This window comes from Bubalus kerabau, chromosome 5, assembly GCF_029407905.1.
Source record: "Bubalus kerabau isolate K-KA32 ecotype Philippines breed swamp buffalo chromosome 5, PCC_UOA_SB_1v2, whole genome shotgun sequence".
NCBI lineage: Eukaryota > Metazoa > Chordata > Mammalia > Artiodactyla > Bovidae > Bubalus > Bubalus kerabau.
In genome coordinates this window covers 40,717,776-40,744,820 of record NC_073628.1, presented here as the reverse complement: position 1 = coordinate 40,744,820, position 27,045 = coordinate 40,717,776, and the positions used below count along the sequence as shown (strand labels likewise).

At 39.2% G+C, this 27,045-nt stretch overlaps 1 protein-coding gene across 10 annotated transcripts in view; it reads left to right on the top strand.

The window, feature by feature from the left end:
- Nucleotides 1–27,045, top strand: part of DLG2 (discs large MAGUK scaffold protein 2) — a 1,420,652-nt gene that overhangs the window by 814,326 nt on the left and 579,281 nt on the right. For all 10 annotated transcript variants that reach the window (XM_055581486.1, XM_055581487.1, XM_055581493.1 and 7 more), the window contains one exon: nucleotides 405–543. In XM_055581486.1, the coding sequence (XP_055437461.1) occupies nucleotides 405–543 (139 nt within the window). The remainder of the gene's footprint in view (nucleotides 1–404; nucleotides 544–27,045) is intronic.

Here is a 27,045-nt window from a genome sequence, read left to right as displayed (position 1 = left end):
GTCTTATACAGTAACTTGCTCCAAGAGCCTTCTGCTCTTGATGGTTTGATATTAACTATGTGAAAAGAATGTGAGCCCTGCAATTAGAAAGCTAACATTTTTATTTCAATAGAACATTAATCATTGTTCTGAAAAATGTGAGTGTGGGATCTTTCCTCCCGTTTTTCTCTTCACCTAATTATACGAACTGGGCTCACAGATACAACTGTTATTACATCTTTCCAATCCTAAAGGTCACCCTGTGCTTGTACATATTAAATGCAAACAAACAGAAACTCCCATCTCGTGAAGGATCACAGAATTCTTAGCATGTAGCACAGCCTTTCTATTTTTAACAGGACTGTAACATGACACATTGAATCACCCACATAACAGATTTCTTTTTTTTTTTTTTCACTCCTTAGCTTATTCTCCACCGATGGAAAACCATCTTCTCTCTGGCAACAATGGCACTTTAGAATATAAAACCTCCCTGCCGCCCATCTCTCCAGGAAGGTACTCACCAATTCCAAAGCACATGCTTGTTGAAGACGATTATACCAGGTCAGATATGTTTGTTGGTTAATTGGGTTTGCGATCTTTACCAGGAAAGAATTGCATTTTCCTAACATGGCAGCTGTTGCTTCTCAGCTCTATTTAAGCTTATTATAGTCTCACCTGAAGTGGAAACCTGCCAAGACTTACAAGCATATGTAATTGTCCTCCGTTGGAAGCAAAACCACAAATCCTTCGTGAAGAAATTGTAATGTACACACATCCATCACTTTGCAGTTTATAGGACTTTCTGATATCTAACACCATTGAGGTTTATAGCTATACTGTAAGATAGGTATTATTACTCAAAGAGAGAAAGTGGTGCTGAGGTTCAAAAAGAAGGAAGTAGCATACCAGTGTTACGTATCTGGCGAGTAGAAGAGTCAGAACTAAAAAACTGTTTGATTGCTTGCTTTTATTCTAAATTTCATGTTGTTGCCACCACTGGCCACACACAATTCAATGAACTTGGGGAGTCAGTCAATCCTCCCTTGAGTGCAGTAACTGCAGGTAGAAAGGAAAGGAGTGAAATTAACTACAAATGGTTTGAATTTAATATATCTCATTAATCTCTAAGGGGAACAAGATAGGATTTTAGGGCAAAGCAAGAGAACCACATGGCTTACCCCACAAAATAAAACTAAATTTAGCTGGCATGCCTCTGAAAAAGTCAGATCTGATGCTTTACAGAAGACCAGCTCAGTTTACTTCATGGTCCAGTCAGGATTCAATGAATTTTGGGTGATGAACGAATGAATGAATGCGTGTATGAATAATAGGAAATGTACATTTTTTTCTTTTTTAAGTGTTTTTGTTCTAAAGTAATGTGTGCTCATTGCATTTAGTGAGGTAATGCAAAGATGTTCAAGAAACAAAAAGCTCCCTCAAACCCACTGAGCTTCCCAGTGTGGCATTGTGGCCTGAACCTTTCATACCTTGCCTGCTGCTGCTAAGTCACTTCAGTCATGTCCAACTCTGTGTGACCCCGTAGACAGGCTCCCCCGCCCCTGGGATTCTCCAGGCGACAACACCGGAGTGGGCTGCCATTTCCTTCTCCAATGCATGAAAGTGAAATGTGAAAGTGAAGTCACTCAGTCATGTCCGACTCTTCGTGACCCCATGGACTGCAGCCCACCAGGCTCCTCCATCCATGGGTTTTCCAGACAAGAGTGCTGGAGTGGGGTGCCATTGCCTTCTCCGACCTTGCCTGATGTCATACAAACATGCAAAGCATACTCCGGTGTAGGTGGAGTCTGACATCGTTTTTAACAAAATAAGTTTGTATTTTACACATGGCTCTGCAACTTGTTTTTTTTTCCTATGAGAAATACTTTTATCCAAAATGAATTTGCCTGTAAAAATATACAGTTTTTTCCCTGAAAGTGTTTGTGTGTAAAAGCGATAGAGATGGATCCTTTAGTTTTGTATGCTGCCTGTCTACTGAAGTCATTTGTCAGCCCTTAAAAAAATTGAGGAGACTTCCTGCTGCTTAACTTTCCTCTCTGGTGCCTGTGTATGCTTTGGTCTTTTCATTCCTTTGCCATTTCCTTTTAAATGATTAAGCATTTTCCATTTATTTTGCAATTTCAGGTTTGCTGAAGTAGCTTGTTACATCTTTAGCCAAGGAATGGAATGTTTAGATGCTGCAAATGTACATCTGTGGTTTAAATCAAATATAACCTCTTCCTATGCTGAAACATCTAATCTCTATGCTCTTAATTAAAATGAGGGCTGCCGCAAAGAAAATCCTCATGGTTCTTTAAAGATTGTATAAATACAGGCACCTTTATTCACCAGAGCAATAATCTATTTGCTCTCATCCTATCGCTAATATTTGATAGGATTTTAATTTGAAAATGCCATTTATCTTTCTAGGCCCCATAGTGAATTAAAATTTATTAAACCCCGTTTATAATCCAGGCCCTTTGCTTGCTCATTTACTTAAACTATCCTTTTAATCCTCTCCGAAACACTGAAAGGACTGTCATCCCCATTTTAGAGATGCAGAAATTGAAGCTCAAAGAGGTTAGGGAACTTGCTTGGGGTCATACAGCTTTTAAGTAGGAAAACTGGGTGCCTTGCCAGCTTTAAAGTTCTGGCTAGGAGGAAACATGTTAACTTTCTCCTTATTTTAAAAATGAAAAGCAAGTTGTGTAAAACTGTTTTCATCATAGAAATATGTGGCTCGAAAGAGACTGGAGAGACGGTCAAGAACCTGCCTGCAATGCAGGAGACCAGGATTCAGTCCCTGGGTCAGGAAGATCCCCTGGAGAAGGGAATGGCTACCCACTCCAGTATTCTTGCCTGGAGAATTCCATGGACAGAGGAGCCTGGCAAGCTGCAATTTATTGGGTCACAAAGAGTTGGACACGACTGAGTGACTAACACACGCATACACACACACACACAGTCATTATAATACTCAATCTACCAATTCACATGGAATATTTTAGATGGTATGAGAGAAAGAGATTTCATTTTTTCTACAGTGATATACCGTGGTATCTTACTTCTTGCCTGCCTCCTCCTTTGTTCTCTGGCAGGACAATCACATAGCTTACATAAAATCTTCTGAATAGCTGGTGCCTGCAAAACTGGTGAAATAAATTTTATCACTTCGCACACACCCACACCCCTCCCCCACATCCTCACCACGGCTGTCTGTTCTCACAGGTACTCTGTGATGGAAGGCATTGCCACAGGTCTCAGGGGTAAATATTTTCTCAGAGGCATATTCATTACCTTATTCATGAATATTCATTGACTACTTCCCACTAGACAGTGAGCACTGTAGTAGGGATGCAGAAAGAAATAAGAAACAACATCTCTAAGAACTATCAGATTGGGACGAAAATATATATGAGGATCCCCCAATACCTATTCCCTGATCATACAGACCCCCTCTGTGAAGTTTTCCATAAAGCCTATATTCATTTTTTTTAATCCTGCGATTTTGGTCAAAATTCCCTTCCTTTGTGGTAATCAATGGCAGTTACTTATCCTTACCTAGAAAATGAAATGTTGGCAACTTGGTGTCAGTCCTCATTTTTTAAATGTAAAAGTTCTATAAAATCCCAAAGTGTGGGAACTACTAACAAAAACAAACAAAATTAGATCAGTTCAATGAAGTGCTCTTGTGTGGCCTCCAGCACCTGAGCTGGCACTAAATTAATATTTATAAATGAGTTTTTTGAGTTGTCCGTGAATGCCACACAGGAACAGCCTGTGACATCAAATAAAGTTTTAAAGAGGAGGTAACTTGTGTTTGAGCTTGAAAAAAATGTGTAGACTCTCTTCGTCAGAGAGTCAAAGGATAAGGAAGGGCATTCATGGTAGAGGGTAGTGCACACATACTCAAAGGAAGAATGTAAAATAAAACGAATATATCTGTTATAGTTTGAATACAAGACTCTGAAGGAAAACTACCTACCTTTAAATTATCTTTATGGTTCTATCCTTTCATTCGCAACCTAGTCATAAGATTAGAAATATACAGAATAGTAAAAACAAAAAGATTACTACTATGCACCATTAAGTGCTTTAATATACTTTATCACCCCTATATTATCTGTATAATATCCTATTCTTGATTTAGGCAGGTAACAAAAAATGAGTTTAAGTAATTTTCTCATGCCATACAGCTAACAAATAGCAGAATCAAGCTTTGAGTTCATGTCTGTGTTCAAAGTACTCATTCCCACGCCCCCACCCACTATCTCATACAGTTTCTTCCTAGGGGAAAAATGTTGAGTAAAGAGGATTATGCTTCTATTAGGAGAATGGTCCTACCACTTACCACCTAGATAACCCTGAACAAGTCTTTTAATGTCCTAGGTCTTGATTTTCTCATCTGTAAATTTGTTAAAATTATTACTCTCCTAAGGCACTATAGTGGCTTACATTTGCAGCCTACTTTTTATTTTCCTAAAATAGTAAATCAAGAGAATTAATCTTTAATGGTGTGACTTGGGCTGATAGGAAAACAGTTCTGTGAAATGGGAACCTTCCAACTACCTATATAATTATATCAAATTGGCAGTCTTTTGTTCCCGATGTTTATAATATCTTACTCTATCTGTTGTGAGAAGTATTTTCAATCTTGCTGATTTATATTCACTTTTGCTGGAGAAATATAATAGGGTTTATAAAAAGAATTTTGATTAGAAGTATGCTACAATGACGTACCTGGATTTTTTTTTTTAACCTATTTTACTGTTTCAGGATATGTGTACCTGAGTAAACTGAGAAATTTTGTTTTTCCATTGATGTAGAGAAAGGAAGCCTAAACAAAAAGGCCTTGGATAAAATTCTCTTAGTAGAAACCCTGCTGAGTCCCTTATAAATAAAAATTATTGTTATGTAAATACTCTGGTCTTCAATTTTTGGAAAACAAAGCTATTACAATGATGCTGAGATGGTTTTTTGGCTCATAGAATTATAGACTATCAGAGTTGGAAGGCCCATAAATGAATATAAAGTCTAACCTTTCTCCATTTGGTGGGCAAGAAACACAAAGTCTAGCAAAATTTGTTGGCTATCTGTAAGTCCCACAGCTTGTAAGTTACAGAATCAAATTTAAAATGCTTATCTTTGAACGCCCAATTCAGTGCTCTTTCTGTTTCTCTAAACTGATGGTCCTTTTTTTATGATAGAGTAAGAAGGTAACAATTACAAAAAGATATAATCAATCAGTGATTACCTATGAGCAGTGCCAACTTTGTGCATTACCTACAACTACAGATTCCCTCTCTATTGAGCCAAGTCTTCTCTGTCACCCAGAAGAGATGCCAATCACACACCATCACCATCTGGCCAAGTAACCTCAGGATATACAAGCAAATCATTGATACTAAAATGAAACCAAAAGACTTGGGGATACAAAGTAAAGCTGCCCTTTCAAAATAAGGGTATTTAATCTCCCAAGTTATGAATGTGATAAATACCATTATGAAAGCGGGACCTTAAATTAGCTGTGAGTGATATATTTCCCACTTTTAGAAACCTGGCCCTGAACTTACTGTACCCTGATGTTTTTCCAACTGGCTCTGTAATGTTTACCCACATAATTTGGTTGATCAAAAAGCAAAAGTTACAAAATATACAAGCAGCTCATACAACTCAATACCAGAAAAACAAACAACCCCGTCAAAAAGTGGGAAAAAGACCTAAACATATTTCTCCAAGAAGACATACAGATGGCTAGCAAACACATGAAAAGATGCTCAACATCACTCACTATTAGAGAAATGCAAATCAAAACTACAGTGAGGTTATCACCTCACACCAGTCAGAATGGCCATCATCAAAGTCTAGAAGCAATAAATACTGGAGAGGGTGTGGAGAAAAGGGAACACTCTTGCACTGTTGGTAGGAATGTAAATTGATACAGCCATTATGGAAGATGGTATGAAGATTCCTTAAAACACTAGGAATAAAACCACCATGAAAGTGAAAGTTACTCAGTCATGTCTGACTCTTTGAGACCCCATGGACTTTACAGTCCATGGAATTCTCCAGGCCAGAATACTGGAGTGGGTAGCCCTTCCCTTCTCCAGGGGATCTTCCCAACCCCGGAATTGAATCGGGGTCTCCTGCATTGCAGGCGGATTCTTTACCAACTGAGCTATTAGGGAAGCCCATATGACCCAGCAATCCCATTCCTAGGTAAGTACCCTGAGGAAACCAAAATTGGAAAAGACCCATGTATCCCATTGTTCATTGCAGCACTATTTACAATAGCTAGAACATGGAAGCAACCTAGATGTCCATCGACAGATGAATGGATGAAGATGTTGTGGTGCATATACACAATGGAATATTACTCAGCCATAAAAAGGAATGTATTTGAGTCAGTTCTAGTGAGGTGGATGAACCTAGAGCCTATTATACACAGTGAAGTAAGTCAGAAAGAGAAACATAAATATATTCTAACACATATATACGGAATCTAGAAAAATGGTAAGGAAGAATTTATTTACAGGGCAGCGGTGGAGAAACAGACATAGAGAACAGACTTATGGACATGAGGAGAGGGGAGGAGAGTAACATGAAAACTTACATCGCTATATGTAAAACAGATAGCCAATGGGAATTTGCTGTATGGCTCAGGAAACTCAGGGGCTCTGTACCAACCTAGTGGGGGTGGGGTGGGGAGGGAGAGGGGAGGGAGGGTCAGAAAGGCGGGGATATATGTTTACCTGTGGCTGATTCATGTTGAGGTTTGACAGAAAACAACAAAGCTCTGTAAAGCAATTATCCCTCAATTAAAAAATAAAGAATTTTTTTAAAAAAGCAAAAGTTACTATATGCCAATACAAAATAGTTTTTTTTTAAAAGCTAAGTCTAAATAAAGTCACAGGAAAGATATCTTATCTACAGAAACTTTCAAAGACCACTCCAAATTGTGCTCTGATATTCAGTTTGACTCCTTTATTACTAAATAGATATGAACCCATCAATCTAGAGTCTTCCTCCATCCATTCTCCTCAAATTATTAAACAGTAGTTTATTGGACATAGTATTGAGAATGTATTCTACTTCTTTTCTCTTTCTCCCAATCATTCATTCATTTACTCATTCAGTGAATATTCAAGCTCCTCCATGTGTATTGAATTGGAGATATATAAATAAATAAGTACTGTGGCCCACCAGGCTTCCTGTCTATGGGATTTTCCAGGCAAGAACGCTGGAGTGGGTTGCCATTTCCTTCTCCAGGGAATCTTCCTGACCCTGGGATTGAAGCCAGGTCTCTGCATTGCAGGCAGATTCTTTACCATCTGAGCCACCCGGGAAGCCCAAATAAGTGCTAAAAAGAAAATAAAATGTATGTGCCTAGACAGCGTTTGGGGAAGATAACAATATTAAGGAGGATAACCATGGAATGTGTCTCTGAGAAAACAGCATATGAGCTGAGACCTGAATGAAAAAAGACAAAAAAGGGGGGGCGGGAGTGAGAAAAAGATCAGGGAAAGAGAATTCCAGGAAGAGGAAACAGCAAAGCCAAAGGCAGGAATAAGTTTTGTGTATTCCAGGAATAGAAGCAAGCCAAGCCTGCCTGAAAGGAGATGAGCTAATGGAAACATGGCAGCAAATTAGATCGGAGGAGTCAGGAGCCCGATGATGTAAGATTTTGTATGGAATAATGAAGAAGTGTAGGTTGCATTTTAAGTGCATTGAGCGTAGGAGAAGGCAATGGCAGCCCACTCCAGTACTCTTGCCTGGAAAATCCCATGGACGGAGGAGTCTGGTAGGCTGCAGTCCATGGGGTCGCTAGGAGTCAGACACGACTGAGCGACTTCACTTTCACTTTGCACTTTCATGCATTGGAGAAGGAAATGGCAACCCACTCCAGTGTTCTTGCCTGGAGAATCCCAGGGACAGGGGAGCCTGGTGGGCTGCCGTCTATGGGGTCACACAGAGTCGGACACGACTGAAGTGACTTAGCAGCAGCAGCAGCAGCAGCAGGGAGAAGTAACCAGGAGAATGAAATTACCTGATTCATGTTTTATTTAAAATAAAAGAAAACAAAAACACACCTCTGACTAGTATGTGGAGAAGGACCACTGAAGAAACAAGCGAGAAATTATGACAGCTAGGTCTGGGAGGACAGGCAGCAATGGAGGAGAAGAGGGGAGGAAGAATCTGAGCCAGATTTTAGAGCTGTGTTTAACAGCCGAGATCCAGGGAGCGGGCAGTCCTGCTTGAGTCAGGCTAATTTACTGCTGGTCATTTGTACACTGTTGTCTGCTGTGGGAAAAGCTTTCAGGAATGGCCGGAAGTGCTTGCCACTGTTGTTGGCTTTGTTTTTCCCCTTAGTGTTTATCAATCAGAACTGGTTAGAGGCTAAATCACTGTTTCTCAAATATTTGTACCTGCATGCCCTTAGGCCTTGAGAAAGGAATTTGTTCTCCTTGGGGTAGAACATGAAGCTTTCTGTGCAAGCATGAAACACACAGATCTTGCTGCTGCTAAGTCACTTCAGTCGTGTCCAACTCTGTGCGACCCCATAGATGGCAGCCCACCAGGCTCCGCCGTCCCTGGGGTTCTCCAGGCAAGAACACTGGAGTAGGTTGCCATAGATGTTGTCATAAAAACAGGAGAGAGATCCTTGTTGCTTTAGTGTGAAAATATTTTGATTACAAATTTAAGTATTTTTTTTCCAAAGTCTTAAAGTAAAATTTACACACCAGAAAGGTCTTCTGGATATAATAAGTCCCTGGCAAAGACTACAAACCCCAAGATATGGATGAGCACCCAAGTTTAAGAAGCACTGAACATATTTACGCAAGCATGTCAGTTATTAAATCTGTATTATAGAAGCAGCCTCTTAATCATGTCTCAAGGTTTATGGTCTCCATTAGAGACAGGTTCTCAAGGGATCAGACAGCACTTTCCTTCAGCATGAAGTCTGGTCCTATTCTAGCCTCTCTTCTTTTTAACTTATATTTAATGATTTGAAGCCATTTCTGAATGAACCGGAAGTTCTTTCAACACAGGAAAGAAATCTTTTCTTATATGCCTTTATCCAAGTATAGGAGAAAAGAACTGGGTGTTCCCTCGGCAGACAGCTGTGCCTGGTTAGAGTCAAGACGTGGGGGGCAGAGTGTTGAGGTGGGTACACCCTGGAGCCACCCTCCTTAGCATCCTGTCTTGACCTCCTCCTAGCTGTTTGACCTTGGACAAGTTGTATAACTGACCTCTGCCTCAGTTTTCTCATGGATAAAAGGAACAGACTAACACTTCCCACCTCATAGGCTTGTTGTAACAAGAAACGGATTTAATATATATGAAGTCCTTAGAAAAAAGTAAGCACTTCATAAATGGTAGTGTCAACCACAAACTGGCACTCGCCGTGGGCACTTGCCATCTGCCTCTATAAGGGTTAAATCACATGCTGCTGCAGCTGCTGACCCTCAACACCCCCTGTAGGGAGTCCAGGGTGGAGATCAGGAAAGACGCAGCTGGCGCTCTGGAAAACTGGCAGAACAGGTCTTCAGATAGTTAGATATTTTCAGGAACTGATTTTATGAGCCCAGTTCTTGCATCTTCTCATATCCAGAAAAGTAGTAAATTCTTTCATGGTGACATCTGTTCCTCAGGACCAGCAAAATCTTCTGCAAAAACATGTGCTTGATCACGTGAACTTCCCCTTCATCCACATCACATATGTATTGGTCTTCACCCTCCGGCTTCTTGGGAGCAGTTTCTCAGAGCTCTCTGAGGTGCTGTCTCCCAGCCTGAAGTCCTTATTTTGCCTCAAATAAAACTTAGGTCACAACCCTTACATTGTTTTAAGTCGACATTAGCTCTTATTAATACTATTTAAAACAAGGATTTAAGACGAAGTGCTCCACAAATAGAGTTTTTGAATGGAAATGTAGCCAAAATGCTATCTATCCAGATGCTCAAACAAAATCTACTTATACATTTTTTTCAACTAATTTGTCTCCCAGAGCACATTTGATTTCCTTAGAATCTTGTATTACAGGAAGTCCTCAGTCTTAATGCTTTATTAAGGATCTTTATTTTTATTAATGGGCTTCCCCAGTGGTTCAGATAGTAAAGAATCTGCCTGCAATGCAGGAGACCCAGGTTTGATCTCTGGGTTGGGAAGATCCCCTGTAGAAGGGAATGGCTACCCACTCCAGTATTCTTGCCTGGAAAACCACAAGGACAGAGGAGTTTGGTGGGTTACAGCCAGTGGGGTTGCCAAGAGTCAGACATGACTGAGTGACTAACACTTTCACTTTTATTAATACTACTAATAGTTTATTAATAACACATTATTAATATGAGTATCTATTCCCATCTTTATTGAAAATATAAAGTAGGATTCAGTGGAACCAAATATGATAGACACTAGTGACAGAAGATGAGATGGTTGGATGGCATCACCAACTCAATGGACATGAACTTGAGCAAACTCCGGGAGATGGTGAAGGACAAGGAAGCCTGGGGTCACACAGAGTCGAAAACAACCGAGTGACTAGACAACCAACAACAGTCCATCAGTCTGGCCTCTGTAGCCAAATACAATTATTCTCTGGATAATTAATTGATATTGGCCCTATTTTTTTCATAGTAGGCCTCAACAGCCAACACCATATAGCTTTTCACTCAAAGAAATTCGGCAAAATATGTCATCAGACTCCTCACAGCCTTTGCAAAGTGCATTATTGAACTTAACCAAGTCAGAGGTTCATCAGCAGAGTCTCTGAGTTATGTTTTGCCCTGCCCTACATGCCCACTTGCTGCAGTGTGGAGCCTGGCACTATAATGTCTCTCCTGAAGCAAAGGATAGTAATGAGACGGAGTGAATGGGGCAAGACAGGTAAGACAAATGGAGGATGACTCAGCTAGTGGGCACCTCCAGGGGAATTTTCTCTCTGTTGGTGGTGGCTCCACATAATCATTTAGATTTACTTACATAAACCGTAACGCATGAGTGATAGGGCTATCCTGTTAGAAACAGAGAGAGTGGGTATGCTAATGGGGAAGCTGATGAATCTTAACTAATGGAAAATATCCAAATATTTATGGGAAAACATGTTAAGCTGCTGTTTGCTGCCAGGGAAATGAATTTAATGATAGGAAAAATGAAACCGTAATGGAAATTTTAAGGCAGTCTTTTATAGATGTTTATCATTTTGTATGTACTTAATAAATTAGCCAGACATAAATACACAGCATTAGGCCTTATAATGTTATGGAAGATGGTTATGTACGTACTTAATAAATTAGCCAGACATAAATACGCAGAATTAGGCCTTATAATGTTATGGAAGATGGTTATTGCACATCTATGGCTATTGTTATAGATGTAAAATTCAAGCAGATAGTTTAATCAATGCTGTATTACATTTTAATAGAATGAATTTAGCCTTGGCCTCCAGGGCTGGTTGAGATTAAAAAAAAAAAAAAGGATTAATGATAGGCAATGGAGAATGTTGTAGGGACCATAGTACAAGCAATCAGCTATTAATTGACTCCAGGCCCCTTAAATTGCAAGTTAATACTACCACCAACAAATGTGTAGCTTATCTCTGGCCCTTTTCCTGTGGCATTGAAACAGGGTGCATATTATGATTAAAGACAAGTAGACATAGCCTCTTCCTCTAGGAATTTGTTTTCACATCCATGTGTCAATAAAGTAATAGAAGACAGCTGATTCTCAGTTGTTTACATGTGGTGTATACTTTGAAAATTCTCCAGAACAGCATTGCAATCCCTGAGTGACTCCTAACATCAGCTCCGAGGGTCCCCACCTGTAGGATCTAATGCCTGATTATCCGAGGTGGCATTGATATAATAATAATAGAAATAAAGTGCACAGTAAATGTAATGCTCGTGAATCATCCCAAAACCATAGCCCACTCTGGTCTGTGGAAGAATTGTCTTCCATGGATCTGGTCCCTGGTGCCAAAAAGGTTAGGGACTGTTCCATTTGCTGCTGTGAGGGAGGTTACCATGTTAATAGTGATGTTTGCCTTAAGAAAATGTAAGAAAACCATAGCATACAATTATTGCATTTCAGAGACTTATACTCTTTTATAATATAGACATCAATTTCATAACTTTTAGGTTGTATCATTCATTTTTTGCTTCTGGGTAATTTCTTTAATCTAGATAGTTAATCAAGCTATATCTGAGTAAACACATTTTAAAAATACTGCCTGCAAACATGTTCTCCAGACATCCTTTTCAATCTTTAATCTATTTCTTACCCCTTTTATTGCTTTCTACCACTCTTCATTTTTTTTTCCAATAAGTTTTATTATTTTCCCTGATTGTAAAAGCATTATGTATTGTAGAAAAGTTATAAAATAACAAAAATGTAAAGAAAAACTCACACCACAGAAAGATAATCATTATTCTTTTTAGCTTTCTGTTTTGTATTGGGGTACAGCCGATTAACAGCGTTGTGATCGTTTCAGGTGAGCAGCGAATGGTCTCAGCCATACATATACACACGTATCCATTCTCCCCCAGACCCCCTCCTGGAAGGTCATGTACGCGCTGCTACATTTAAAATGGATAACCATCAAAGACCTATTACACGTGGAACTCTGCTCAATATTATGTGCCAGCCTGATGGGAGGGGGATAATCGTTATTAATAGTGATAGATTTCCATTATTTTCTATTGATACCTATAATAAGTTGCAAAGTTGAGATCTGAACACAGTTCAGTCTGGTTCCAGAGTGCATATACTTGACCCCTCTAGGAAAGGACATGTGGTTGCTATATAAAGGGATAGGATTCAAACCCAGGTCTGGCTGTTTTTGCTGTACTGCATGGGTAGCGTTAATAGCATTAATATTTCTAGAATTTCCTCTGTGCTTCGAATTAGTCTCCCTCTGGTTTTTCCTTTGTCCAGAAAAGTGAAACTTAAGTTTTATTCATTGCTTCCTCCCAGCAACAATTGCGGCCTGTTCAGGCAAGCCTTCCAGATGGTGCACTAGCAGCCTAGGGGTCAGTCTTTAAAGCTTGTCCTTCCCAGTCTAACACCAGACCCCATGTGGGTGCCTTAATGAGTATTTGAAGTCCTCACTGAAGTAGCTTAGCTGTCCCCAGAGTGTGTGTGCCTCTGAGTGTAAACATTTAAATATCAATGCTCATCCTAGATCTCTTTTAAAATTAGATTGACCTTGAAGTAGAACGATGTGAGTCCTTTATTATGTAAACTGTGTCCTAAATGGAAATGGTGTCCACTAAGCCATTTAGAGCTCGATATTTTCTGTTTTTCTCCCCCGCTAATCTTTTCCTAAAGTCTCATTTACCATGTTCAGATAGGGGATGAAGGCAGAATGAAACAGCTGAAATAAATGTGATAGCTAGAGATTTCACAGCCAGTTATGTGAGGCCTTGCTCTGAATTTGTAACAGGACTGGTAAACTCTGATAGCTGTCCAGTGCTGCCCAGCTACTCTCCGATTTCCCCTTTAGCTCCTGTAACACCATATGAGCAGAGAGATGTTGTTGTATTTATTTAGCAGTTTGAGCTTCTGAGATGATAGAGATGCCATAATTTCCCCTGTAGCAATAAAGAGTAGGTGGCAAATCCCAAACCCAGAGCCCAGAAGCAGGGTGGCATTTGACTAAGAGTTCAGATTTTGGACACATAGTCATTCTGGGTTCACCACTTCCTAGCTCTTGGACCTTGGACATATTATGTCACCTCTCTATGCCTGTTTCCCCAGCCATGCCTATACCATGGGTTATTATTAGGATTCAGTGAAGTTTACAGCTTGGTACAAAATAAGCTGCATTCAGGTTAACTATTATTATTATTATCATTATTATTAGGTTTGACTTCTAGTCCAGGGCACCGTGGTGATTATAGGATCAGTTGCAGTTATTGATAGCAGTGTTGGTTGGAGATGGTGGAATGAAATTAGGAAGTGAACAAGAGGGAAATATGCTTTCAGCTAACCTAATAAAATTTAGATTTATACTATATTTATACTTACTTTAAAAGGGTGGATTTTGAGACCTTATGTTGATTTAGTGATGTTTCCTTTATATTTCAATTTCTTTTAAAATATATAGAGATCCTAATTAAGAAGGCTTTATTCAAAACCATACCTAACCATTAATGTTATAAAGAAAAGTCTGTGTTAAAGACTTCAAGCTTTATAGACTTAAAGCTGATTTTTTTTTCTTGGCCACTCCACATGGCTTGCAGGACCTTGGTTCTTATTCTGTAACCAGGGATTGAACCCATGCCCACTGCAGTGAAAGCACAGAGTCTTAACCACTAGGCTGCCAGGGAAGTCACTGATTTTTAATTTAAAAACTCTAAAATTAAAAATTCTAGAATGTTAAGTAAACACAAATATATACCTTTCCAAATACTCAGGTTTACTATGCAGGCATCCTAAAACTTTTTCAATAGGTGCAGTGATGACTTTAGCATAGCTTCATGATTTGAGCACAAAAGCCAACTATATACACAGCAATACCTATGGTAAAGTTTCCTACTTCCCAAGCGTAGCGTTAATTCTATGGCTTTGCTGTATAGTATTAGATCGGACCATGTACGGTTGGATGGAGTTCCACATACAGTATGTAGTCAAATCCATGTAATGCTGAGTGTAGCTCTGATAAGGTTATTCTGAGTTTGTTTTTTTTTTTTTTTTTTAAATTTAATTTAATTTTATTTTTAAACTTTACATAACTTTATTAGATTTGCCAAATATCAAAATGAATCCGCCACAGGCATACATGTGCTCCCCAGCCCGAACCCTCCTCCCTCCTCCCTCCCCACTCCATCCCCCTGGGCCGTCCCAGTGCACCAGCCCCAAGCATGCAGCATCGTGCATCAAACCTGGACTGGCAACCCATCTCACACATGATATTTTACATGTTTCAACGCCATCCTCCCAAATCTTCCCACCCTCTCCCTCTCCCACAGAGTCCATAAGACTGTTCTATACATCAGTGTCTCTTTTGCTGTCTCGTACACAGGGTTATTGTTACCATCTTTCTAAATTCCATATATATGCGTTAGTATACTGTATTGGTGTTTTTCTTTCTGGCTTACTTCACTCTGTATAATAGGCTCCAGTTTCATCCACCTCATTAGAACTGATTCAAATGTATTCTTTGTAATGGCTGAATAATACTCCATTGTATATATGTACCACTGCTTTCTTATCCATTCATCTGCTGATGGACATCTAGGTTGCTTCCATGTCCTGGCTATTATAAACAGTGCTGCGATGAACATTGGGGAACTCGTGTCTCTTTCCCTTCTGGTTTTCTCAGTGTGTATGCCCAGCAGTGGGATTGCTGCATCATAAGGCATGTCTATTTCCAGTTTTTTAAGGAATCTCCACACTGTTCTCCATAGTGGCTGTACTAGTTTGCATTCCCACCAACAGTGTAAGAGGGTTCCCTTTTCTCCACACCCTCTCCAGCATTTATTACTTGTAGACTTTTGGATCGCAGCCATTCTGACTGGTGTGAAATGGTACCTCATAGTGGTTTTGATTTGCATTTCTCTGATAATGAGTGATGTTGAGCATCTTTTCATGTGTTTGTTAGCCATCTGTATGTCTTCTTTGGAGAAATGTCTATTTAGTTCTTTGGCCCATTTTTTGATTGGGTCATTTATTTTTCTGAGTTTAAAATCATGACAACTGAAGGGAGCTATGAGGAGTTGTAAGTGAGGAGGAGCTTGTAGTGAGAAGGTGGTCTCCCCAGCTCAAGCAAAGTAGTATCTTCCTGCTGCTGCTGCTGTTGCTTCAGTCGTGTCCGACTCTGTGTGACCCCATAGACGGCAGCCCACCAGGCTCCCCCGTCCCTGGGGATTCTCCAGGCAAGAACACTGGAGTGGGTTGCCATTTCCCTCTCCAATGCATGAAAGTATCTTCCTGAGAACCACTGTATTCTGTAGCTTAGACAGAAATACTTGGTTACATTCTGCTTGGTGGTGGTGGTGGTCAGTGGCTAAGTCATGTCCGATTCTTTGTAACTCCACGGACTGCAGCACACCAGGCTTCCCTGTCCTTCACTATCTCCCTGAGTTTGCTCAAACTGATATCCATTGAGTTAGGGATTCTATCTAAGCATTTCATCCTCTGTCACCCCCTTCTCCTCCTGCCCTCAATATTTCCCAGCATCAGGGTCTTTTCCAATGAAGCAGTTCTTTGCATCAGGTGGCCAAAGTATTGGAGCTTCAGCTTCAGTAAAAGTCCTTCCAGTGAATATTCAAAGTTGATTTCCTTTAGGAATGACTGGTTCGATCTCCTTGCTATCCAGCAGATTCTTAAGAGTCTTCCCTAGTATCACAAAAAGTTAAGTTTTATATATCCCTCTAATAAAATAAGAGTAGTACTTCTTACCTTCCAGTGGAGAAAAAGAACTTAATATTTATACTCTCTAGATACTAACATTGATCAGCTGAATATTACCAAGTCAAAAAACTTTAGAACAACACTTGCTGAAAGAGATGAGGCAATTCAAAATGTGGCTACTTCATAACTCTCTCAGAAAGAACAGGTCTACTGTCTAAACCTAATTCCAAACCCTCACAAGCAGTCAGTCACAAGTGAAACCTGTTTGAACACAGACTCCCAAGTCCTACCCCAGATCTACCAAATCTGTGTGTTCAGGGATAGTATTAGTTAGTATTAAAAAATAGAACAAAAGCCATCAAGTAATTCTGATGCAGGCAAGTTCAGGGACCACTGGCTTAAATTCATTGTGTCTTTGACTTCAGAAAATTGTGTTATCAAAGTAAAAGCAAAATGTACCACATTACAAGAAAATGTGATCAGGTGTTTCCCTCATAGGGCAAGATTTTATTAAAAAAAAGAAAAAACATTGAGTGACTCTACATTTTGGTAATTCTCAAAATATGTCAAACCCTCTACCAGCAAAAAATATCCAGTTCAGTTCAGTTCAGTCACTCAGTCGTGTCCGACTCTTTGCAACCCTCTGGACTGCAGCACACCAGGCTTCCCTGTCCATCACCAACCACCTGAGTCTACTCAAACTCATGTCCATTGCATTGGTTATGCCATCCAACCATCTCAGCCTCTGTCATCCTCTTCTCCTCCCGCCTTCAATCTTTGCCAGCATCAGGGTCTTTTCAAATGAGTCAGTTCTTCCCATCAGGTGGCCAAAATATTGAAGTTTCAGCTTTAACATCAGTTCTTCCAATGAATATTCAGGATTGATTTTCTTTAGGATGGACTGGTTGGATCTCCTTGCAGTCCAAGAGACTCTCAAGAGTCTTCTCCAACACTGCAGTTCAAAAGCATCAATTCTTTGGTGCTCAGCTTTATTTATAGTCCAACTCTCTCACCCATACCTGACTACTGGAAAAACCATAGCTTTGACTAGACAGACCTTTGTTGGCAAAGTAATGTCTCTGCTTTTTTATATGCTTCTAGATTGGTCATAACTTTTCTTCCAAGGAGTAAGTGTCTTTTAATTTCATGGCTGCAATCACCATCTGCAGTGATTTTGAAGCACCAAAAAAATAAAGTCAAACACTGTTTCCACTGTTGCCGCATCTATTTGCCATGAAGTGATGGGACCAGATACCATGATCTTAGTTTTCTGAATGTCGAGCTTTATGTCAACTTTTTCGCTCTCCTTTCACTTTCATCAAGAGGCTTTTTAGTTCCTCTTCACTTTCTGCCATAAGGGTGGTGTCATCTGTGTATCTGAGGCTATTGATATTTCTCCCGCAATCTTGATTCCAGCTTGTGCTTCTTCCAGCCCAGAGTTTCTCATGATGTACTCTGCATATAAGTTAAATAAGCAGGGTGACAATATACAGCCTTGACGTACTCCTTTTCCTATTTGGAACCAGTCTGTTGTTCCATGTCCAGTTCTAACTGTTGCTTCCTGACCTGCATACAGATTTCTCAAGAGGCAGGTCAGGTGGTCTGATATTCCCATCTCTTTTAAGAATTTTCCACAGTTTCTGGTAATTCACACAGTCAAAGGCTTTGACATAGGCAATAAAGCATAAATAGATGTTTTTCTGGAAATCTTGCTTTTTAGATGATCCAGCGGATGTTGGTAATTTGATCTCTGGTTCCTCTGCCTTTTCTAAATCTAGCTTGAACATCTGGAAGTTCAAGGTTTTTGAAGCCTGGCTTGGAGAATTTCAGCATTACTTTGCTAGCATGTGAGATGAGTGCAATTGTGCGGTAGTTTGAGCATTCTTTGGCATTGCCTTTCTTTGGGATTGGAATGAAAACTAACCTTTTCCAGTCGTGTGGCCACTGCTGAGTTTTCCACATTTGCTGGCATATTGAGTGCAGCACTTTCACAGCATCATCTTTTAGAATTTGAAGTAGCTCAACTGGAATTCCATCATCTCTACTAGCTTTGTTTGTCGTGATGTTTCCTATGGCCCACTTGACTTCACATTCCAGGATGTCTGGCTCTAGGTGAGTGATCACACCATCATGATTATCTGGGTCGTGAAGATCTTTTTTGTATAGTTCTGTGTATTCTTGCCACCTCTTCTTAATATCTTCTGCTTCTGGTAGGTCCATACCATTTCTGTCCTTTATCGAGCCCATCTTTGCATGAAATGTTCCTTTGGTATCTCTAATTTTCTTGAAGAGATTCCCTAGTCTTTCACATTCTGTTGTTTTCTTCTGTTTCTTTGCACTGATCACTGAGGACGGCTTTCTTATCTCTCCTTGCTATTCTTTGGAACTCTGCATTCAAATGGGTATATCTTTCCTTTTCTCCTTTTGTTGATTAGAATTTTTTAGCAATGAAGTAGCTTTAAATTAAAAAAAAAAAAAATTGAGTGACTCTAAGCCACTGACAATACTAGTGATATGTGCCCCAGAAAAAACATTGCTTCTGAGCAAGATTTACCAATCACAGAATTTGTTCAGTGGTGCTTTGATCTTACAATTAAAATTTTAGACTTTTTATTTACAAACATCTATAGCAAGTATGCATTGTACTCTGTAAACACACTTTTTTTTTTTTTACTGGCACATGATTTTATTTTCTTAAATCAAATTACATCTGATATTAGGTCCCTATCTTGCTTCTTAAAGTTCTTCCTGAACATCAATGTTTTAGGAGCTCAAGCTTTTGAAGAACAAAAACTTGGAAGAGCTTTTCTTTGGGAAAAATCAACTTTCCCTCTTATATACAAAACTCCAGTGGAGCAGGGGAATATAGTTAAATATAAGTTCATTTCACTAACAGAATAGCTGCTTCAAACTTGAGGAAGAAGAAACATTGTAAGTTCCAAACACAAATCAATATTTCAATAAATCACCCTACCCCCTCCTTTATTACATATATTGCTTCAGAAACAAACAGGTTATGTTGGTTGAATTCAGAAATGCCCTATCCCATAGCCACCACACCCTTTTTTTCTATGAAAGAAATGTTTTATGTTATAAATGTTAAATGTTATAAAGTATCTTAGGTACTTCTAGGTCCCTAAATACATGGCTACCATCTTACAGCAGAGCAGACAATGTCCTCCATGCATACTGAAGTCAGCAGTAGCTGTTGGTCATCTCATGGGCTTATCACAGATGTCAGTGGCAGGAAAATAGAGGTAGTGGGGAGGTGAATTGAGAATTCTAATCCAATTCCCATACCCTTTATTAGGCTGCCACCTAAATACCTTATGATTCAGCAATGCACACAACTGCCTCATACACAGTTGGCAATTCTTACTTTGCTTTACATTTCCCACTAAATATTTTCCGGTAAAATGTTGCATAGTGAACATTGGAGACGACTAGTACATTCAGTTCACAGTTTGACACCTCATTCTTTCTGAGCCTCAGTTTCCTTATCCAGAAACTAGGGGTAAGATCCACTGTGAAAATTTGTTGCTGTGAAGATTAAAGATGATGATGTACATGACCCCACAGTGACAGAAATTTGGGGATTCTCTGTTATTAAACTTACATTCAACCATTTTCCTTCCCTACCCCTCACCCCAAAAATCCAATTCCCAAAGCTCAGGCAAGTCATGTAAATTTTACAGAATATTTCCTATGAAGACTAAGAAGAATATTATGGGATGACTTTAAGTCCTGTATTCTGCATTCTACCCTGCTGACACTGAGTTATCCTGAACTGAATTCAAAACCTGTGAAGTCCACTGGCTCTTTGATGTTTTGACCATAACTTTTCACTATGTCTGTTCTTTTGTTATGACCCTTATACAGTTTTGCTGCATGATATACACCTTGGCTGTGATGAAAATGTATCATTCCTTCTGCTGAATCTCTTCTGGATGGGTTAGAGATAGAGTTTCCACTCTACTGATAATCTGAAAAAGAAAAATATCCTCCATCTGGCTTCATTATTGTTGTATCTTCATTTCAGTAGTTCATTTAAAAGCAGCTTCTGTTTCCATTGGAGGTACTGGTCTAGTTGTGATTTTCCAGAAAAGCAGTGTTGTCTACATCCTGTGGAGAGATCAGGAGTCCTCTTGGTGCATGGACTTTGTGCCGATTGTCTCATCCCCCTAGGTGATTTGTGCTCTTACTCAGCCTGCTGGAAATATCTTGGCCAACAGCATTCAAAGATAGACCACTTATTTAAAATTCCTCAGAGCATGAATAAGAGGTCCATCAGTATGATTCTCTCCCAAAAATGCGTTTGGCAGGGAGGGAGAGGAGGTTTGGAAAATAATGAGGAGAATAGTCTGGTGACTGTGGGGAGAACAATTAATACTGGCTGAGTTCTGCCAATGTCAAGCATTCTGATAAGTCATCTGGATACTTTTTTCCTATTTATTTTCACAGTGGTCCTGTCATGTACCACCTAGCACAATTGTGCAGGACTGAAAATCAGAAAGAATAGGTAACTTGACTAAATTTGCACAGCTGATAGGAGAGTTGTAACAGACTTGGTTTGTGTTTCACTAAAATATGCTACCACCTAGAATATTAAATATTCATAAAATTCCTTAAATGTGCACAATCTACTTGATGTGCCTAAGATTTGAGGAAGTTTTTCTATTAAAACAGAAACTCGGCTATAAGTGGATTCATATGTTGACCAAGAAAAGATTTTCCTTAGCCATCTGCATTCTCATTCTCACATGTTCAGATACTACCCATTTTTCTCATCCCAGCTCCAGTGATACTTCTTCAATACAGTTCTCCCCAGTTCTCTCTGAAAGAGAGCATTTCCTCTTCATTTGAATTCCCAAGACAGTCTATCTTTTCTTCGTGTTACATATAGCCAATTTTACCCTTATTTGATAAAACACACATACACACACACTCACATGCACACATACACACAAATACACATCCTCTAAGACAAAGTGATGCTTGAGGGAAGAATCTATGTTGGATCAGATTTTTATCTTCCACATCATCCAAATTTGTGCATAAAAATAGAACATAAATATAGTTATTTACTGAGCTCCTACCATATGGCAGTGATTATTTAAGGCTTTGAACATTGCATCTCATTTCATCTCATAGCAATCCTATAAGGTAGGCCTTAAGTTAAACCATTTTCTAGATAAGGCAGCCAAGATTCAATCTAAGTAACTTCACCAGAGTCACACTGGTAAGTGGCAGGACAGATTTCAGACCCAGGTTTTATAGTCTGAAGGCTCATTTTCTTTCCACCATGTCTGTAACCTCCCTGTATGTTTTCTGACTGTGTAAATATATGTTAGATGAATGAGTAGATGCATTAGGAAAAAGACTACAGTCGCTACAAATATTTTTTTTAATTATTACCATTTCTATGAAAGGATTCTAGTTAGCACATAATTGCTTATTATGAGCTAAACCTTAACTGGAATCTTCTTAGTATTGAATATATTTGCATAACTCAAGACATTTGAGATTTTGACAAATTAAATAGCAAATATGGTGATACCCATTAAGCCACTCTGTTAGTCATAACCAATTATTCATAATGCTGAATTGCCACTCTTAAAATAACTTGTTAGTACCTGTGCATCATACAGAAATAAAAGTTACTCCTTATTAAACAAAAATTAGTCTAATAGCAGGAAAATGTATATTTTCTATTTCTGTTGTTTGAGAATATCTAGATCTTTGGGGCTGAATTGAACAAGACCCAGTAAAAATCTCTAGCAGTCCCCTTGAGCAAAAGAAAATAATTTGAAAATATAGGAAAATACAATTAAGAATTCAAAATTGCCTATGATTCCATCACTCAGAGAAAGCAATATTAACATTTCAGTGACTTTTCCAAACTTACATATAGGCATAGAGATATATGTCTCACAGAATTGGCCTCATACTACACATGTAGAGTTAAAGCTTTTTATCTCTCAGCTTATATGATAAACAATTTTAATATCATTTAAAAGTATTTAGAAAATGTGCAATATTAAGAGGAAATAAAAATTTATGTAGATGTATTTCCCAGACATGATATTCAGCAAATTCCCTGACAAAATTTTTCTCAATATCTATAATATAAAAAATATATTTTTTTAAATTACTTTATTTATATATATATACACACACACACACATACACATACTATTTTGGAGAAGGCAATGGCACCCCACTCCAGTACTCTTGCCTGGAAAGTCCCATGGACAGAGGAGCCTGGTAGGCTGCAGTCCATGGGGTCGCTAAGAGTCGGACACGACTGAGCAACTTCACTTTCACTTTTCACTTTCATGCATTGGAGAAGGAAATGGCAACCCACTCCAGTGTTCTTGCCTGGAGAATCCCAGGGACGGGGGAGCCTGGTGGGCTGCCATCTATGGGGTCGCACAGAGTCGGACACGACTGAAGCGACTTAGCAGCAGCAGCAGCAGCAGCATATACTATTTTAATTTAATAACATATAGTGAATATCTTTGTCACCATATCTGCTTCCATGCAATATTTTTAATACCTACATGTCTATTCAATACTGATGAACATATATGTTTTTTCCAGTGTTTTGTTTTTACAGACTTTGTGACAGTGACTTTCTATGTATACCTATCATCCTCAATTTTGTATGACAAATTTTTGGAAGTGGGATTTCTGGGTCATAGGTTCAGCAGTTTATACCATCACCACTGATGTATAAAGAAGATCTTTGCAGCTATTAGAGGAAAGGTTGCTATGTCAGGAGAGTGCTAAAGGACAGTGCTATGTCTTGGAAGGATGTCTAACATACAATATAAACTGTTGAAATAAAAACAATTGCATAACTATATATATGATATAATCTGTTACAGATAAACATTTTTATTTAAATATTTTATTAAATTTTTATTTATTTAAATATATATCTGCAGCTTATGTGAAGATTTGAGTACAGATATGAATTTGGGCATAAGTATAGATATACAGCATTAAACACTAGGGATACAAAAATAAATCAAGACCATTCGTTGATTTAAAAGAATGCAGCAAACCAAAAGGAGAGTCAGAGTAAACAAGTAAATTATACCACAGTGTGAATGTGTATGCTCCAACACAGAGCACTGGCAACATAGGGAGCTGGCAAGGCAAAGGGCCAGCTGGCTGCCAGATAAAATAATAATGCTTACTTAAATTTGAATCAAATGCTGGATTTCAACCATGATAAACAATGAAGAGCTTTCCGTATAAATATGTCCCATGCATATTAGCATATTTATATTAAAAATTATTCATTGTTTACCTGAAATTCAAATTTAACTGAGCATTCCATTTTGTTTGCTAACGCTGGCAATCCTAAGCATAGCCAGAAAGATGGTCTTGTCATCATAAGAGGAAATCATCTCTCATGAATGAACGTACATCCACAGAAGTGACTGCAGATGGGTGTATACACTGGGTAACTGACTGTCCTGATTCCTGTTTAAATATCTGTGGCAATCATGACATTTACTAAGAGCCAGTCAGGCACTGTGCTAAGTGCTGCTAAAGCCTCATTTCTTCTAATCCTCATCAGGCCCCAAGAGGCAGGCACCATTCCTGATCACAGGGGAAGAAACTGAGGCACAGAGGTAAACAAATTGCCCAAGATTATGTGGCTTCTACGTGATGGAGCTGGAACTTGAATCTAATCAGACTCACAGCTTGCTCTCTTTGTTCTAGTCTCAGCTGCCTTTAAAACAGGAGCTATAATTGCCAAGATGACCAAGAAATATAGTAAGATACTTGAGGGAAAGCATATGCTAGACAAATTTTTAAAATAAAACATAATGGTTACAGGAACTTCCCTGTCAACCCAGTGGTTAAGACTCTATATTCCAGTGCAAGAGGTGTGGGTTGAATCCCTGGTGGGGGAACTAAGATCCCACCTGCCACAGGGTGTGGTCAAGAGAATTAAAATTAGTTAACAATTAATTAAAAAGCAAAAACAAAACTAGTGGTTCAAACCCAGGCTTTGCAGCCAGGCGACCTGGGTTCAAAGCCCATCCATGTCATTAACCAGTCAGCTCTGTGAGGAGAGGCAAGGTACTACCAAGTCCCACAGATTATAGGATCACAGATGTTTTAGGATTAATGGGTAGATTACATAATCCATGATATATAAGGCATATACAACATAGTGCCTGCCACATAGTGAGTTTCCAAGATATTTGTAAGTAGTAGTTGTTATTGTTATTACTACTTAAAATACTCAAAGTATAAAACTAAGTGGCAATGATAAATAATATACTATATGGGAGTTTAGAAGAGAGAAAAAGTTGCATTCAGGTGTACTTGAGAGGACTTATGGGGAAAATAGGATTGAGACCCTGCTAGAAATGAGAAACAAGTTATACATACATCCACAGAAACTTCCTAAAATATATGGTTGGAAGAAGGGACCAATAAATGTAAATTTAACTTGGATGTGGGACCATCAGGTCAAGATAATTTATGACCTCAGGCTGTCTTTTCATCCAATTTTAGTAGCAGCGCAACCCTCTCGAAAGAGAGCAAGGCAAGGCTGCAGCAATCTTTTGTTCTTATGGATGTCTTATCCTTCCTTCCTGGCTACCAGGCAATCTTCATAACCTACTGGCTGTAATAGACCCAAAAGAGTAAATGGCAACAGCCTCATGAAATAGAGGAAAATGTACCATTTCCTCAAGGATGGAAAAGAAATCCATTTAAGGGATTTAGTTAATACCATTTCATCCTTCCTGTTGATAAGTAGAGACTTTATTTGAACATTATCTTTCCTTCATGGGACCTGCTCTTATCCTTCACCTGAGCTTTCATTCAGTTAAAGGAACAAGGGGTTTTCTCCCCTATAGAGTCTGTATGGATAATGTAAAGTCGACATGCAGACATATATAGTTGAATTAACATTATCACATTCTGCTTTGGAAGATAGGATTTGGCTAAACATATTCAGAAATTCGTATGTAGGTGTGAATTTTCAAATGCAAGACCTTAACCAATTTAGAAACCTTTAGTTTCAGTGTTACAGATGCAAATCATGTTGGAGCCTCTGAGAAAAGAAAATTAGCATTGTAGAGTTTTTCTTTTGTAATTATGTATTATGTAATTTTTGTATTATGCCTTAATATCGTGATAAACAGAGAGAAACCCTACAGAGATATTAAGCTTTGAACCTTATTTGGGGGTGGGAAGGTGATGTTCCCTATATTTTTCTTTTCTTTTTTTTTTAAAATTACTGGAGTACAGTAGCTTCACCATGCTGTGTTAGTTTCTGCTGTACAGTGAAGTGAATCAGCTGTATGTATACATATATCCCCCCCTCCTGGTCCTCCCCCCGATCCCCACCTCACCTCTCTAGGTCATCACAGAGCAGAGCTAAGCTTCCTGTCCTTTATAGCAGATTCCCACTGGGAATCTAGAAAAATGGTACAGATGAAGCTATTTGCAGGTTAGGAATAGAGATGCAGATATAATACAGACATACCGAGGGGAAGTGGAAGATGGGACAAATTAGGAGATTAGGACTGACATATATATTCTCCTCGTATTTTTCTCTTGTTCAGACTTGTTGTTTCCAAATTGTTCCTCCAAAGGCAGGGTTTTGCTGTCTTTGCACCATCTTCAAATAGTACTGGCTGAGAAGATGGAGATGGGGCAGTTACTCCACAGGCCAAACCTTAGAATATCAGCGGGATGCCCAGCTCACCTCAGCCAATTGTGCCCCACCTATGGCTCTGCCGAAAGGGCAAACACAGAAGGGCCAGGTGGCTCATCCCCCAGCCAGACCTGAATGTCTCAGCCAGACCTGAGAGTCTGTGCTTGACCCAAAGGAGGGCTTTCCAGAAGTTAACCAGTGACCAGTAATGTGGTTTGCTCAAAAAAGTGAAGTAGGTCTCTCTCAGGAATTTTTCACTGAAAAGCAGGCCAAATGGAGTGATTCTCAAAGGAGAAGCTAATAGTTAACAATGTAAAGAAGGCCAGAGTCCAGCATGATACATGTGTTGTTGTTCAGTTGGTAAGTTGTGTCCTGCTCTGCAACGCCATGGACTGCAGCACACCAGGCTTCCTTGTCCTTCCCTATCTACTGGAGTTTGCTCAGATTCATGTCCATTGAGTCAGCGAAGCCATCAACCATCTCATTCTCTGTCGCACCCCCTTTGCTTCCTGCCTCCAGTCTTTTCCAGCTTCAGAGTCTTTTCTAATGAGTCAGCTCTTTGCATCAGGGGGCCAAAATATTGGCGCTTCAGCTTTATCATCAGTCCTTCCAATGACTAATCAGAGTCATGTGTAAGTTGATGTTATTAGGAAGCAGACACCAGGAGCAAACAGAAACTCTGAGGTAGGGAGTATCTCATTTATAGAATATTGGTTAACAACAGTGGTGAGTAGAGAGAAGAAAGAAGTAGCACAGAAAGAAACGCTGTCATTTCGACAGGAAGGATCTGGAACAAAGATTGAGCTCATTGGTTCTCACCATTCCTGATCTTGCCAGTTCAGCTTATTCTGAGTAACCATGCATATATGTCCTGAAGAAGTTCAAATAAGTCTTTGTTCCTTGCAAACAGAACATTTGCTCAGTGACCAACAGGAACATTTTGTCTTATTCACTAATCTATATATATCTAGTACCTCTCTCTGGTATACAGTGGGCATTTGGTAAATATTTATGAAATGAATGAAAG